This window comes from Dothidotthia symphoricarpi, assembly GCF_010015815.1.
Source record: "Dothidotthia symphoricarpi CBS 119687 unplaced genomic scaffold P153scaffold_32, whole genome shotgun sequence".
In the NCBI taxonomy this organism is placed as follows: domain Eukaryota; kingdom Fungi; phylum Ascomycota; class Dothideomycetes; order Pleosporales; family Dothidotthiaceae; genus Dothidotthia; species Dothidotthia symphoricarpi.
This window is the reverse complement of record NW_022985039.1, coordinates 93,467-106,913: the sequence shown is the minus strand read 5'-3', so window position 1 is coordinate 106,913 and position 13,447 is coordinate 93,467. Positions and strand designations below refer to the sequence as shown.

General features: G+C 44.3%; 3 protein-coding genes across 3 annotated transcripts; 1 reads left to right on the top strand and 2 right to left on the bottom strand.

The window, feature by feature from the left end:
- Positions 1-17: 17 nt before the first annotated feature.
- P153DRAFT_391629 (uncharacterized protein) lies at positions 18-2,042 on the top strand (the record flags this gene model as incomplete). The annotated part of the gene is made up of 3 exons (XM_033671084.1): positions 18-239; positions 306-467; positions 513-2,042. 3 exons carry the CDS (start codon positions 18-20, stop codon positions 2,040-2,042), a joined length of 1,914 nt encoding a protein of 637 aa, XP_033517788.1.
- A 1,174-nt stretch (positions 2,043-3,216) lies between these two features.
- P153DRAFT_328451 (uncharacterized protein) lies at positions 3,217-5,346 on the bottom strand. Its single transcript, XM_033665355.1, has 3 exons — positions 5,077-5,346; positions 4,393-5,011; positions 3,217-4,340 (listed from the first exon to the last, which is right to left on the bottom strand). The coding sequence occupies exons 1-3, from the start codon at positions 5,104-5,106 to the stop codon at positions 3,664-3,666; spliced, it is 1,326 nt and encodes a 441-aa protein (XP_033517787.1). The 5' UTR covers positions 5,107-5,346; the 3' UTR covers positions 3,217-3,663.
- Positions 5,347-9,855: 4,509 nt separating this feature from the next.
- On the bottom strand, positions 9,856-12,964 carry P153DRAFT_435984 (uncharacterized protein). The gene is made up of 3 exons (XM_033673196.1): positions 12,763-12,964; positions 12,112-12,679; positions 9,856-12,043 (listed from the first exon to the last, which is right to left on the bottom strand). Exons 1-3 carry the CDS (start codon positions 12,938-12,940, stop codon positions 10,087-10,089), a joined length of 2,703 nt encoding a protein of 900 aa, XP_033517786.1. The 5' UTR covers positions 12,941-12,964; the 3' UTR covers positions 9,856-10,086.
- Positions 12,965-13,447: the final 483 nt, after the last annotated feature.

The window sequence follows — 13,447 nt, the reverse complement described above, 5'->3', positions numbered from 1 at the left end:
TACAGTACGATTGCACCATGAACAAGGACTTCTTTGTCGAGTCAACCCGCTCCAACATCAAGAAGGGCATGCCGAACATCAAAGACTGGGACTTCAAGATAGATCTTAGTGAATGGCAGCTTGAGAGCTCGGAATCGGGGAGAAGAGCCACTACTCCCGACATGACTGTTCTCGGCAGAACCATCACAGGACTTATCAATGAGTTCCACACAAACCCAGCGCCCTTTATGGGTTCGAAGGTCTAAGATCTGCTCGACAAGAGGACTACCCAGCGAAAGGGTTGCTGTATCGAATCTATCACCCAGACCATCATCCAAGGCATCAAAGACGCGAACCTCTATGTAACACTGAATGTGAAGAATTTCACAATCACGGATGTCATTACTGCCGCCAGATATGCTATCGACGGAAGCTTCCCACAAGGCACGGGCGGCATCTACATACGCTACCATACCTCCACCTCCGCGGTGACGCGTTGGCTACCAAACACGAAGTATATCTACGTTGGCTAGGCTGTTGACTTTAGAGATCGCTTCGACAGCTCCTTATCCACTACGAGCTCTTACGGCGATTTAGCTCGCGATTCCCAGCAACTCCTCTCGTCGGCACTCTGCGTTATGAGTGAGACAGACATCATTGACTTTGCATACCTCGTCGAACAGATCTTTGTTTGTTTGTTTCAATCCTATAAGTCAAATGTCCTCGCCGATCTGGGTGGCACTGCTGGTTTCGCCGATGATATCGAGCACGTTGAGGCCATCCAAGCCGCCTTCTATTTCAGGAAAGTCTCAGAAAAGGTGTTCGGTGAAACTCACTGTCCTGGTGCCATCAACCGATCATCGTTTGGTGTGTCCCACGGCGCAAACTACAGCATGCCATTCAAAGACTGGAATGTGACCAAAGAACAACTCCTATTCCTTCGTCATGATACGTTTGTCAAATGCAAGAACACCGGGGCCACTATTCCTATAACGGTGTTCAGGAGAGCCAAATCGAAGATCGCGAAATACAATCACAAGAACAGCGGTAGCCCTGAGGCCTACGACATAATGTGCGCCTTCCAGAAGTACCAAGCCGGGAGGTCCTTCTTCAGTGTCTGTCATTCGCAGAAAGTCCTTGACGGATCAATGGGGCCTCGTCAGGATGAGCCCTACCAGCTCCTATTTGAAGTCCGGACGGATGGGCAAGCTCGTCCCTTTGCTTGGTCACGCCTTCCCGTTATTGGTACATTCCAGAACTGGGACCAAGGCCGCTCGCTAGCGGTACGTATCGAGTGGGAGTATCCGCCAAAATCTGGGGAGTGGAGGTACCGTTACCTATACGCCCACAAAGTGTATACGTTCGAAGACAAACACATGCCGGGCTCGCACGTTAACTACATCAAGACCATTGCTATGGTTCAGTGGCTGTTCAATGCGGTGCCAAACAAGCCACAGCCATGGATGCCACGCTTGAGAGGCTATGCTCATGTTCTCCAAACCGTCTACAACGGCCATACTCAGACTATCGAAGTCAAGCTTCAAAAACCCTTTACTATGCGCAGCGGAGCACTCAAACCAAAGGCCAGTATCGTCGCAGCTATGAACGCATTCGGCCTGGATAACGTGGACGGTCCATTTCGCCAGCACCAGACATGCGACGGATGCGCCATGTTAAGCCCAGAAACTATCCAATCCTTGGGGTACACATGCATCCAGATCCCGGGCACAGACTGCTGTCTGATTTGTATGCTGTTCGGTCGCCCTTGCTGCAGCTGGACTGAGAACGGAGCTGTTAGAGGGGGCAGTGCATACTCAACTGGGATGATCACAGGCGAGGTTTCGACCGAGGGGAATGTGACATCTACGGATGTCGCCTTGAACCGGAAATATCGAGCTGCCCTTCATTGCCAGCCCATACCCAAGAGCGATGTACAAGGTCAGTTTTTCAGTCAACAACTGATAGATGTGATGAACCTTACCAGGCTGGAGGACGACCTGAGCGACGTCGAAGATGCAGATGGAGATCTTGAAGATGAGGGAGACGAAGACTTTGAATATTGAGTCTTCTATAGGACTGTGCTCTATTGTGGTACTTTCCTTTTTTCTTTGTATTGTTTGCCACATCCCCTTCTACAATGCGAGCGAATAACAGGGTACTGGTGTTAGACCAGCAAAGGTGATCGAGAGAATATCAGTTTGATAATGCCACTTCCGAAGTCTTTTGCAATATGCTTGTGTTCCTTCTACGCTGCTCGCAGTCTCAGGTCGTGCCTCGGGTTTAGTTGAAATATCAGATGTTTGCAAAGTTTCTCAACAGCTGGACAACTACATGCAAAACTCTGTGGAGACTTGTGTGCTGTAAGTATTGCTTGTATACGCCTAGTCTATCCCAATTGACTTGGACTTTTTTACTTTGCTGTGTACTTACATCATCTGCCATGTCCAACAATATGCGTAACTCCCCCAGAAGTTGCAAAACTACACCAAGAAAAGTGCATGCTAGGCGTATACCGCCAGAAGTTTAGACCTAAACCGTCTACTCTAATCTGGGACGTAGTTGTCCAGCTGTCGGTAGATTTCTTGCCCCTTGCTCGATTCCCAGGCTTCCTGTTGCGCCACGCAACCCTACATCACATGATTAGGTAGATATACGGGTGATCCGTCCCCTTATAGGACGGTCACTCGTCAATAAAAGTATTCACATGATCTATTGTCCCTTGGACCTCTCTGTCCCCTCTATTTTGTTACATTTCCGAATCACTAAGAGACGGTCGGAAGGAGAATACAAGATAAACTATCTTCGCTGAGATTTTGGTACTGCGACCTCCATGTATTCGTCTAGTGACATAGACTGCATAGAAGACACAGATGAAAGGAAGGAATTCTGGCCCTACCTCTATGCTAGAACCTATTCATGCCTCTTTTCACCCCGCTGTACAGAAAGGCACCACGTAGCTCAAAGGCAGAGAACAACAAGGAGCGAAAACTAAAAAAAATAACAAAGAAGAAGATTATGTAGATGCAAACACCGTATACCCCCCTAACAAGACAAATCGCAACCAACCCACATACCTAAATGCCCCAAGTACACCAGCCCAGGCGTATACCACACCCCACAAGACATACAAACCGCACGAAAAACATGCATGTAGTCGTCACGCTGTTGCGAGACCTCAACTCAGTTAATATGGTGGTATGTTGACAGACCAAGAATTTTACAAAGGGCGCTTGTGTTGAGCGAGTGAGTGGATGGTAATGAATCTGGTGTTTTTCCCTATGTCTTCTCTTGTCTTCTATCGAACGTCTACAATGCTGTTCATTTTCTCCATCCTATATGCCGAATCCACAAGTCAATGCATCCATGCAATACAACTAACAAGACAATCAAATACCCAACGTCCCCACATGCACGTATACATGTATGCAGACGCGCAAAGCCGACGAAAACTCCACGCTCCACTCCAATGCAAAACCAGTGGTATAAAAGGGCACCTTCAAAACCGCGACCAGAATTCACGCACAGCAACAACAATGACAATGTTGAACAGAAAGAGAGGAAAAAAGTAAGAGTACTAAAAATGCGTTCTACATAATTTTTGAATCAGAGTCTCCAGCTCCAGAAACCTAGATCTTGAAGATAGATAGCGCTCGATATGCAACGAAAAATATACATGCCTGCAAATCACGACGGCAAGACCGATTTATCCGTACTCGGATTCCCAAGGATCGGTCTAGCTTCTCTCTGCTGCGGCTCGCCATACGCCCACTTCGTCGCCGTATTGACGATAGTCGCGCAAATAGGGTCAACATGCTTAACCCACAGCGCAGCACAGCGGTACAAGATATAATAAAACGCGATAATAGCAAGCACCATATGCGTCCTCGATCCGCGCTGAAGATCCATCGGCTCGCCCTTTGCATTGCGCTGGGGGTTCATGGCCGAGGGGAGGTAGATCATCCACGTCAGGACGGATTTGATGAAAGTGTTGTGCATGAGGTAGACGGGGAAGCTGACGCGGCCCAGGAAGTTGAAGACGGGGGACGTGAGGACGCGGCGGGCGTTGCGGGAGAAGAAGATGCCGAGGAGGACGGTGGAGGCCCCGATGTGGTCCCAGTAGCGGCGCACGTCGGACTTCTCGACGGTGATGCTGTGCATGAATTTCTGCATCACGTGGGACCAGTGCGCGTTCTGTGGGCTGTCTTGTGGGTAGCCCGCGATGAACATGCCGATCAGGATCATGATTGCGGGGACGGGTGCGGGGAGGATCGAGGTGGCGGAGTCTTTGTAGTGGTTGTGCAGCTCTGCGACGAACATGCCCATGACGATGTTTAGGCCTTTTAGGGCGCCAATTGCAAGTCCTGCTCGCGTTAGCATTTACTTTTCACCGCCTCGTGCTTGGTGCTAACTCACCCTCGCCTTGCTGCCAGAAGAAGAGGTACAAAGCAGCGTAGACTATTATGCGTGCCTTCGGCTTCACCAGCACGGTAGCAAACATGGTTGTGTACACCAACATGCTGCCCTCCAGAAACAAGTGCAGCGTCCATTGTGTGCCGTCATAATCGTTCCAACCCACTGTCCATGTCTGCGTCTCGGCCCTGATCAGCGACAAGAACGCCTGCCACAGCGTAGGCTCCTGGCGATGCCAGCCCTGGCGAATCCACGTCGAGTCGACATGCTTTGTCATGTGGTATGCGTTCGTATTCGCGAGGAGCCAAGTCAGAAACGTCGCGAGCATGGTGGGGAGGACCAGGCGTCCCGAACGAGCAAGGGCGCTCTTCGCAATGCCAGTGAATGCTACATCGTGGTTCCCAGCGCGCGACTTGCCAATGGGCCCAATAGAGTTTACGTAGCCTGTCACCAGGAAGAAGATGGCCACGGCGCTGCGGCCTCCGACGACGAGGCGGAAGAAGGGCATCTGGAAGAGGTGTGGCGCGGTTTTGGCATCGGCGGCGGGCGAGTGCAGCCATGGCACGAGAGCGGTGCACAAGTGGCCCGACACGACCATGAACGAGGCAATGCCACGCAGGCCCTGGACGAGAACATGTTAGCCGGGTGTGTGACGCGGCGGGAGACGGGAACGCGCGTGTGACATACATCGATCCAGTTGGCGTCGCGGGGCGCCATTGTGCTATTACTGCAATATTTCTATAATATCTGGTAGGAGGGGGCAGTGGCCGTAGAGGAAAAAAGTTACAGCTGTTCAAAGAATGTAGAATATCTAGATGTCAAGGAGTGTATTCCCACGCATCGCCGTTGACTTGGGATGACTGCGAGGACGGTTCTCTACACTAACCACAGCAGGCGGCACTGATGGCAGAAGAAGCAACGTCGAAAGGAGGTGCTCGCAAAGATACCGGCGCAACGAACGGCAACGTTTGGCTTTTGTGGATGCATGATTGCATCCACGACGCGGCTTGCCAAGACAAAGTATGCGAGGCTTGTTTCCGCCTCGGGTAGGGGGTGGAAATGCCAACGCGTGAATACCCAATCGCGTCTGTTGCCTTGCGAGAAGCGGCTGCGATCGACCCTGCGCGCTAGAATTCGTTGGTCCGTCTTGACAGTGTCAGGCGTGCCGACGCCCGTTTAGTCTGTCTCCTTGGCAGCGGTTAACGAGCACCCACATAACTATTCCTAAGCACCTACATAAGATAAATCAAGGATAGCGTTATGCACCTATAACACAATTATCCTGTATTGTAATCTCTAGTTTGTATAGTAACTTATACTAAAGCTAGAGACTAAGTAATATATTAGTAATATAGAACTTAGCAGTAAATATTACTATTATATACTATTATTACTATTATTACGTATAATTAAAAATTAAAGTGTAATAATTTAAATTAGCTCTTGTATAAAAGTAATTTGCTAGCGTAACTATACTACCTTATTAGTACTAAAAACCTAAAGCTATTATTATCTAGCTCTACTAGTTAATTTATTATATTATAATTTATAGTATATAGGCTCTAAACTTATAATAAAGGCAGCTAATTTAATAGGTAAGCTAGGTATTATATAAAGGTTATTCTTACTAGTAAAGAAGCTTAGTATTATAGCTCTTTTAGTTACTACTATTACTACTTATATACTACTACCTATAGCTACTATACGTACTAGAAAGCCTACTATATATATAAGTTAGGCTATAAAGGCTATAGAGTAAATATCTACGTTATATAATAAGTAGTAGGTATTACTAGCGCTAATAAGAGTAGTAAGATTATATATAGAATACCTAATTAAGCGCTAAATTATATAAAGTTAGTACTTATTAGAGTACTAAACTATATATAGTTTATACTTATTAAAGGTATTAGGTACCTATAGTAAGCTATTTAGGCACTTAATTAGTAAGCTTATAGAAGGTATATACTATTAATTTAAAGCTTTAATAAGTATAGTACTAGTAGCTAAAGTAGTAATTAAAGTAGTAATTAGAGTAGTAATTAAGGTAGTAATTAGAGTAGGCTTAGGTAGTAATAGTAAGTATTAGTATATAATATTAGCTGCGTTAATAGAGTAAGTATAGGCCTTATAGGCTATAAGGTAGCTATTATATATAAATAGCTAATGTAAGTAGCTAAAGCTACTTAATTTACTAGTAAAATAATAATACTTTTATAGAGTACTAGCTTAACTATTATATAAGCTAGTAGTATTACTAGTAGTATTACTATAGTATTATTATTATTAAAGTACTTAAATAAGCTAGGCTTATAATAATTACCTTACTACCTACTACTAGTAACGTAGTAACGTAGCTTATAAAGTTACTATTATTATATAATATATAGCTCTAATATATATAGAGCTAGCTTAATTATAGAAGCTTATAAGTAATTAACTTACTAATATATATTAAAATTATTAAGTTTTAGAGCTTTAGATATAAGCTTAAGCTTCTTTATCTAATACTAATAAGGTAGACCTTTAGAGTATATATAGACGCCTATATAATCTATTATAAAGTAGCTAGAGTTACCTTATAATATATAAAGCTTACCTTTAGTATACTTAAGCTCTTACGTTATAAGTATAAGCGCGTAGTATAAGATAACTCTAATAATACTAGTAAAAGCTAGGTTTTAATAGTTACTCTAGATAGCGTAATTTACTTACCTATTAAGTATTTAATTATACTTAATATACTTATTATAAAATAACTTTAGGTAATAAAATAGCTAAAGTATATTAGCTTCTAAGCTATTAAGCTAGTCCTTAATAATGTAGTAGGCACTCTTAGCTTTTAAAGTTATAGATAGCCTAAAGTTAACTAACTTATTAATTTATACGTTAATAAGCTTATCTTTATAGTAGCTAAACTAGTAGTAATTAAGATATATATAAGTATAAGAAGATAGCGTTTTAATAGCTTTAAAGTTTATATTAAACTTAGCTAAAGTCTTAGAGCCTAGTACTATATAGTATATATTAGTAAACTATATTATAGACTTAGTATTAACCTAAAGGATTTTATTATATTACTACCTAAACTTAGCTATTAGTACTAATTAAATATAGCTTAGGACATCTTTATTTATATACTACTAATATATAATAATTTTAGGTAAATTAAATACGTAATTAAGTGCGTTTATATATACTTTATTATTATTAATAATAAATAGTTAAATTGTAATACTTTTTACTATAAGAAGCTTTTAGAGTTATATAATAACCTAAGTAAATACAGCCTTATCTTTACGTAATATAAGTATAATACTAAGGTAAATTATATAGTTATTTATATTAGAGCCTACTAAATTAAGTAGTAGAAGGCTATAATAATTTATTTTAAATATATAATTAAGAAGAAGTATATTAGGTAACATTTTAAATTACGTAAGGTATATAAGTAATATAAGAAGTAAAAATTTAATATAGTTATTAATAGATTTTAATATTTTATAAAGTTTAAAGTTTATTAGCTAAGAAACTCTAACCTTAATTAAGGTAGCACTAAGCCTAAAAGGTAAAATACTAAGCCTAAAATTAATAGGCTAAAGAATTTTTAGTTAACTAGCGTAAGCCTTCTAAAAATTAAGTAAGTTTAGAGCTTAACTCTAAAAAATCTATTATAAGCTTACTTATAGGTAGTACTAGCTAGCCTTATATAATTTCTATTCTAAGACCTTAACTTTTATCTTCTACTTAAGCTACTACTACTAGTAGGCTTAGTACTTATTTTTAATATCTTAGTATATCTATTTTAAATCTAGTTACTTTTTTTATACTATTAATAGTACCTATTTTATACTTTTTATAAGCTCCTAAATCTTAACTAGCTGCTTATAACTAAGTCTACTATACGTCTTATAATACTAGTAAGAGATAAAGTAAGTATCTCTCTTTAGTAGGTAGTTATAAATAATTAATTTACGCTCTTTATAGTATAATACTCTTTATATAGTATCTTTAAGATTAGTATAATTCTTAGTAGCTAGCTAAAACTTTATTTTACAGCTAGTCTTCTATAACGCTATGCCTACTCTATTATATACACTAGCTGTAATCTTTTTTTACTTACTTTAGTAGTTATATATAAACTATAGTTAGTAATACCTACTATAGTGCTATTTATAATACTTATAGCTAAGGCTATAATTCTTTCTTTAGGCTTTAACTACTGTCTTAGCCTTAGCTAGTATAGTATATGTTGCCTCTAGTAGTAGCTTATAGTTATAGTTCTTATCTAATACTCTATTTTATAGGCTACTAAAATTAATATTAGTAATAGTAATTTTATAGTACTAGTACTTATATAAAATATACTTATAAGCCTATCTTTTTCTTTTATAGATAGAGTATATATAATTATATAGTAAGTTATTTACGCTATCTACTAAAGCTATAGATACTATACTCTACTTATTATTATTACTTACGTTAAAAGAGTTTAGGCTAGCTATAGAGGTAGGCGTTACTAGCCTTAACAGTAGCTCTATATTAGAGTTAAATAGTAATAGTAACTATAATAGTAAGTATAATAGTACTAGCTATATACCTAGTAGTAGTAATAGTAGTAATAATAGAGTTAGTAGCAGTAATAATAAAGGTAATAATAAGATACAAGGTATAGTAGATAAGATAAATAATATAATAAATTTAGTATATATAATATAATTATTAATAGCAATAAGCTCTTTAATTAAAATAATTAACTAATAAAGTAAACTTTAAATAACAATAAATAACAAAAATTACTAAATACGTAATAAGTATTAATAGTTAGTAACTCCTGTACTACAAATTCCTCCTAGCAGACACGCTACACGTTAAATAGTATAGCAGCTGTCTATTAGGGAGTCTGCGCAACACTACTAGCACTAGTTGCATATAGGCCCTGTATGTGGGTGCTTGGGAATAGTTATGTGGGTGCTTGTTAACCGCTGCCTGTCTCCTTGAATCAGCACTCACTGGAGATGCCACATGTCCACTCTCTTGGACGCACGCCTTATACAGAAGTGCCGTACCCATCAGCATCTGAGACAGTCGGCGGGTAAATAGAGTGTCCAGCTCCTGAATACGTCACCAGGCTTTCGTATGTCCATGTCGGATTCGCCATCAACTTCATGGGTATCCGTCCTATGCCCTACCGGATAATCGGGCTATTCAGCAGCGTGAGGATCGCTAAGCTCGGAGACAAACGCCTCACGGCCGCATACAGGTCTTGGCGCTGACGACGCGACGCGATCAAATCAGGGGTCATGAAACGTGAAGAATCGACCCCTCACACGGCGTTTCCGATCTATCGCAGCATTGCTATGGCATGGTTCTTGTCGAGCGCTTGATCGATACTCGCGGCTCTGTGTGCCAAGGACTGCAGCAAAATAGAAGGGGTTTTACAGTTTGGCAACATGATTACGATATGCAGATATTCGAAATTACTCATATTACTTTTGCCCTTCATCTCCCCATCTCTACCGAGAACGAGCAACGCCAATTTAGACGAGCTGCCTAATCGAGAGCTTATCGAGGATACAGCTGCTTAGAAAAAGCTTTGTGTAGACGAAGTGGGACCTAAAGCTATACTAGTTTAGTCGACAATACAACTCCCAGCCCGCCGCCCGTCCAGCTCCCAAACTGCCAGCCACATGTGTATCATGACTCCGCTTCGCTCTCGGCATCGTCGCTCTGCGTGATAAGCTCCGAAGACTTGTAGCCTCTGGGAGTAGTGGGCTGCGAGGTAGACTGCTTCGAGCGGGACTTTCTCTTCTTCGCGGTCCTCTTTGTGTTGGTCTCTTCCTCGCCCCTGTCTTCCGCATCATTGTAGTAGTCGTCCCACTCGTCGCCATGGTTCGCTGCCATGTGCGCCAGGATATCGTCGAGCACTTTGCTGAGACTTTGCTGCTCGTCAACGAGTGCCAGTAGATCTTTCCACCCCGCCTGCAGTGTTGTGACAGGCCATGATTGCCGCATGGCGTCGTATATCCTGGGCCAGTCGATGTCCTCCTCCACTTCGTACTCGCCTTCGATGATGGCTGCGACGAGGTCCATCCTATCACCAGTACGCATGTTGCTCGCGTCCAGTCTGCCAGCTTGAGACGAGTCATCTTCCTCCTTCTTCTGCAACCGGCGACGCTCACGCTTCTTGGGTGCGTTTGTTGGAGAAGTGCCAGACTTCTGCGTCTTCGACGTCCGCTTGCGCTTCACGGGTGTCGAGTGGACGGACTCTTCGGATACGTGAGTCTTCCTGGGTTTTATCTCCACTCGAAATTCAGGTGCAGAAGAGCGGCTACTCATCATAGCCCAGTGTTCCGCGCACTGGGTGCGGTTGCGAACCTTGCCCATCTCGATGCACACTGCTTTCCAGTCGATGTCGCTTCTCGTGTAGTTGTCGATTGGCGGCTTTCCCGCTGCCGCCCGCTCGTCCTCGTTTTTCTGAGCGACGGTCGACACGGCGCGAACAAGAAGTTCCTCGTCTCCCTCAGACCAGCGCTGAATTGCCCTGCGATCGCCGTATTGGGCGTAGTCTCGCCAGCGGTTCTGGATGCTAGTTGGCGCTCGATTGGGCATCTTCTGATAGATGAGTGGCCATTGATTCGGGTACTGCTCAACCAGTTCCTTGAGCTGCTCATCCTCCTCTTCTGCCCATTTCCCAGATGTGAACATGTGATAGCGCCCTCGAATGTGAGTCCGAACGGTATGGCTTTTGCGCTCTGGACATATTGGCTTGATTTCGTCCCAAAACTCTTTGCTGTCCTGGCTGATCTGGTTCATGTCCTTGGATTTGCTCCAGGTTCCTGTTTTGTCACTCCTGAGTTGGATGATGTCAACAAGTTCAGGTATTTGCAGACCCTTTCTCTCTTGGTAGTTCTCGATGGCTCTCCGGATGCGCTCCTCCTCGTCATCTGTAAATGCACCCTCGGTTCGGACGTCCGGCTCGGGGTTGAGAGTGCGTACTGTAAGAAGTGCTGTCGCGGCTGCAGATGTTCCGAAGGATCTTCTTTGTTTAGGACGCGCGACAGTCTTCCGTGTTCGGTCACTCTTGCCTGGCGCCCTGCGGCGTTCTTTCGTCGATTTGCCCTCGGCTGAAGATTTCTTAGAAGATTTCTTCGACTCAACAGCAGTGTCATCGCCGTTTCCTTCAGAAGCGGCATGACTGTGCTGTGTGCCTGCGAATGCATTCAATTCAGTCTTCATCTCTGTGTCTGATCTGACATCATCTTCGGGTATGGTGGTTTCTTGCTCAGCGATGTCGTCGTCTTCAGCGTCTAACATGAACCAATCGTTCGCTTGAGTCGCGTTTTCAGCCGCCGTTGGAGACAAGGCCTCGTCTGGATCTTCCTTCTCTTCTGTCTCATCTTCCGCTTGTTCTGAGAAAGGACTCGTTGGTTGTTGATCCTCTGGGACAGTCTCTCTCTCTCTCGCCTGTCTCGACGCGGCCGCTGCGTCCATCGCCTTGGCCTTGAGCTCTTTCAGTAGTTTCCTCGGAAGCATTGGCGCATCTTCTGTTTCTGAGGGCCCGGCACGTTCATTGCCATTATCGTGCGAGGACTCTGGCAGGCTGTCTGGCGTGAGGGCTGTGAGTGCAAGTTGTGATTCGAGGCCATTTATGCTAGGACAAGTTAGAACCGACTGATCAAATACATGTTCAGTGCCTGTAGCCTGCCATGGGCGACTTACTCTTTTTCCGCTTGAGCATCCTGAACAGACTCCTCTGCGCTTTGTGTAGTTTCCAAATCTGCGCTCCTGCGGGACTCGGTCCTCTTCCTCTTGTGTGTCGCGGGTGTCGCATCTACTGACACCGCCTGGCTTAGTGATCCAGGTTCCGCAGAATCTGCGTGTTTCCGCTTGCGCCTTGATCGCAGAGACGAGGGTGTCGACGTTGCGCCTTCGCTCTGTCCTGAAGACACCAGTTCCAGCAGGGGGTTGCTCATGCCGACCTTAGCTCGCAGGTTTCTCCTCCCCTTCGCACGCGGCTTCTTCTCCGGCACACTGACGGCTATCGTTGGCGGCGGCGAAGACTGAAGTCGCGATTGCGGTGCCTCAGCGTCGTGGTAGACCGTGTCGTCGTCTTCAGCTAGTGCTGACGGGTAGGGCGGGCGTGAGGGGTGAAGTGAAGCCGCGGGTGTGCGTTTGCGCGAAGCTGCGCGAAAAGTTGTTTGAAGGGTCGGCGAGAGCTCGGTTTCCTCGGCGCGAGCTAGCTCGTCGAGAAGCTGCTGCGATGCCGCGAAGTCGTCGAATTCGGGGCCTGCGCGAGGTCATAGGTCAGCCCAGATTCCTGCTGCTTTTCGCAGAAATTGACTGAGTAGGGAAAATAGACCGATAGCGTACTATAGTGGGGCTCGCGTTTGGCGGATGGAGAAGCTGCGGCGGGAGACACCGCGTCTTGCGGTGCATGAGGGCTGGGTTGCGACGACATGGAGCCCATCGCTGGCAGTTCTTCGCGCATGCTGAGTGTTTTGTGTTCAGGTGACAAAGTGATATTAATAAATTGTGTAATTGGCATCATCAATCACCAATCCATGCGACAGCTTGTTTGGCTGTGTACTGTAAGGGATTAGCGCGCGTTATGACGAAGGGTCAGGTCACGAGTTAACCCTGTCGCTCCCTTGGAAACCTCGGGCTTGCGTCTGGAGCTCCTTGCGACACCCAATCCTACTGGTAGTTAATAGTGTATCCTTGGAAGAAGGCAAGAGTTGAGCATGCATTCACTTAATGCCAATTCACTACGCGAGTCGACGTACAATTTATCAAGATATACCTGAGTCTAGCTCAGAGAATACCAATCAGTAACATGGTGGTGCAATTGCCAATATTCAGCTCCATGGTAGTATATGGGGTATGGCAAACGAGCGAGTTCGTTTGAATTGGATTACCGAACACCACGAGTAGGGACTACATCTAACATTGGCCATCTCGCGTACCCAACAACTACACATCCGAACAGAGGCTATTCCAGTACTTCAACTTTCCTCCAGTACGAGCATCCTCATGCAACGACATGTAACATCCCACA

Excerpts from the sequence above, each read along its gene's own strand:
- P153DRAFT_435984 (XM_033673196.1), bottom strand. The coding sequence starts at position 12,940 with ATGATGCCAATTACACAATTTATTAATATCACTTTGTCACCTGAACAC. Across the intron at positions 12,680-12,762 it reads CAAACGCGAGCCCCACTATA|GCCCCGAATTCGACGACTTC; the intron begins GTACGCTATCGG and ends GACCTCGCGCAG. Across the intron at positions 12,044-12,111 it reads GATGCTCAAGCGGAAAAAGA|CATAAATGGCCTCGAATCAC; the intron begins GTAAGTCGCCCA and ends AACTTGTCCTAG.
- P153DRAFT_328451 (XM_033665355.1), bottom strand. The coding sequence starts at position 5,106 with ATGGCGCCCCGCGACGCCAACTGGATCGAT. Across the intron at positions 5,012-5,076 it reads GCGACGCCAACTGGATCGAT|GGCCTGCGTGGCATTGCCTC; the intron begins GTATGTCACACG and ends GTTCTCGTCCAG. Across the intron at positions 4,341-4,392 it reads CTTCTGGCAGCAAGGCGAGG|GACTTGCAATTGGCGCCCTA; the intron begins GTGAGTTAGCAC and ends TAACGCGAGCAG.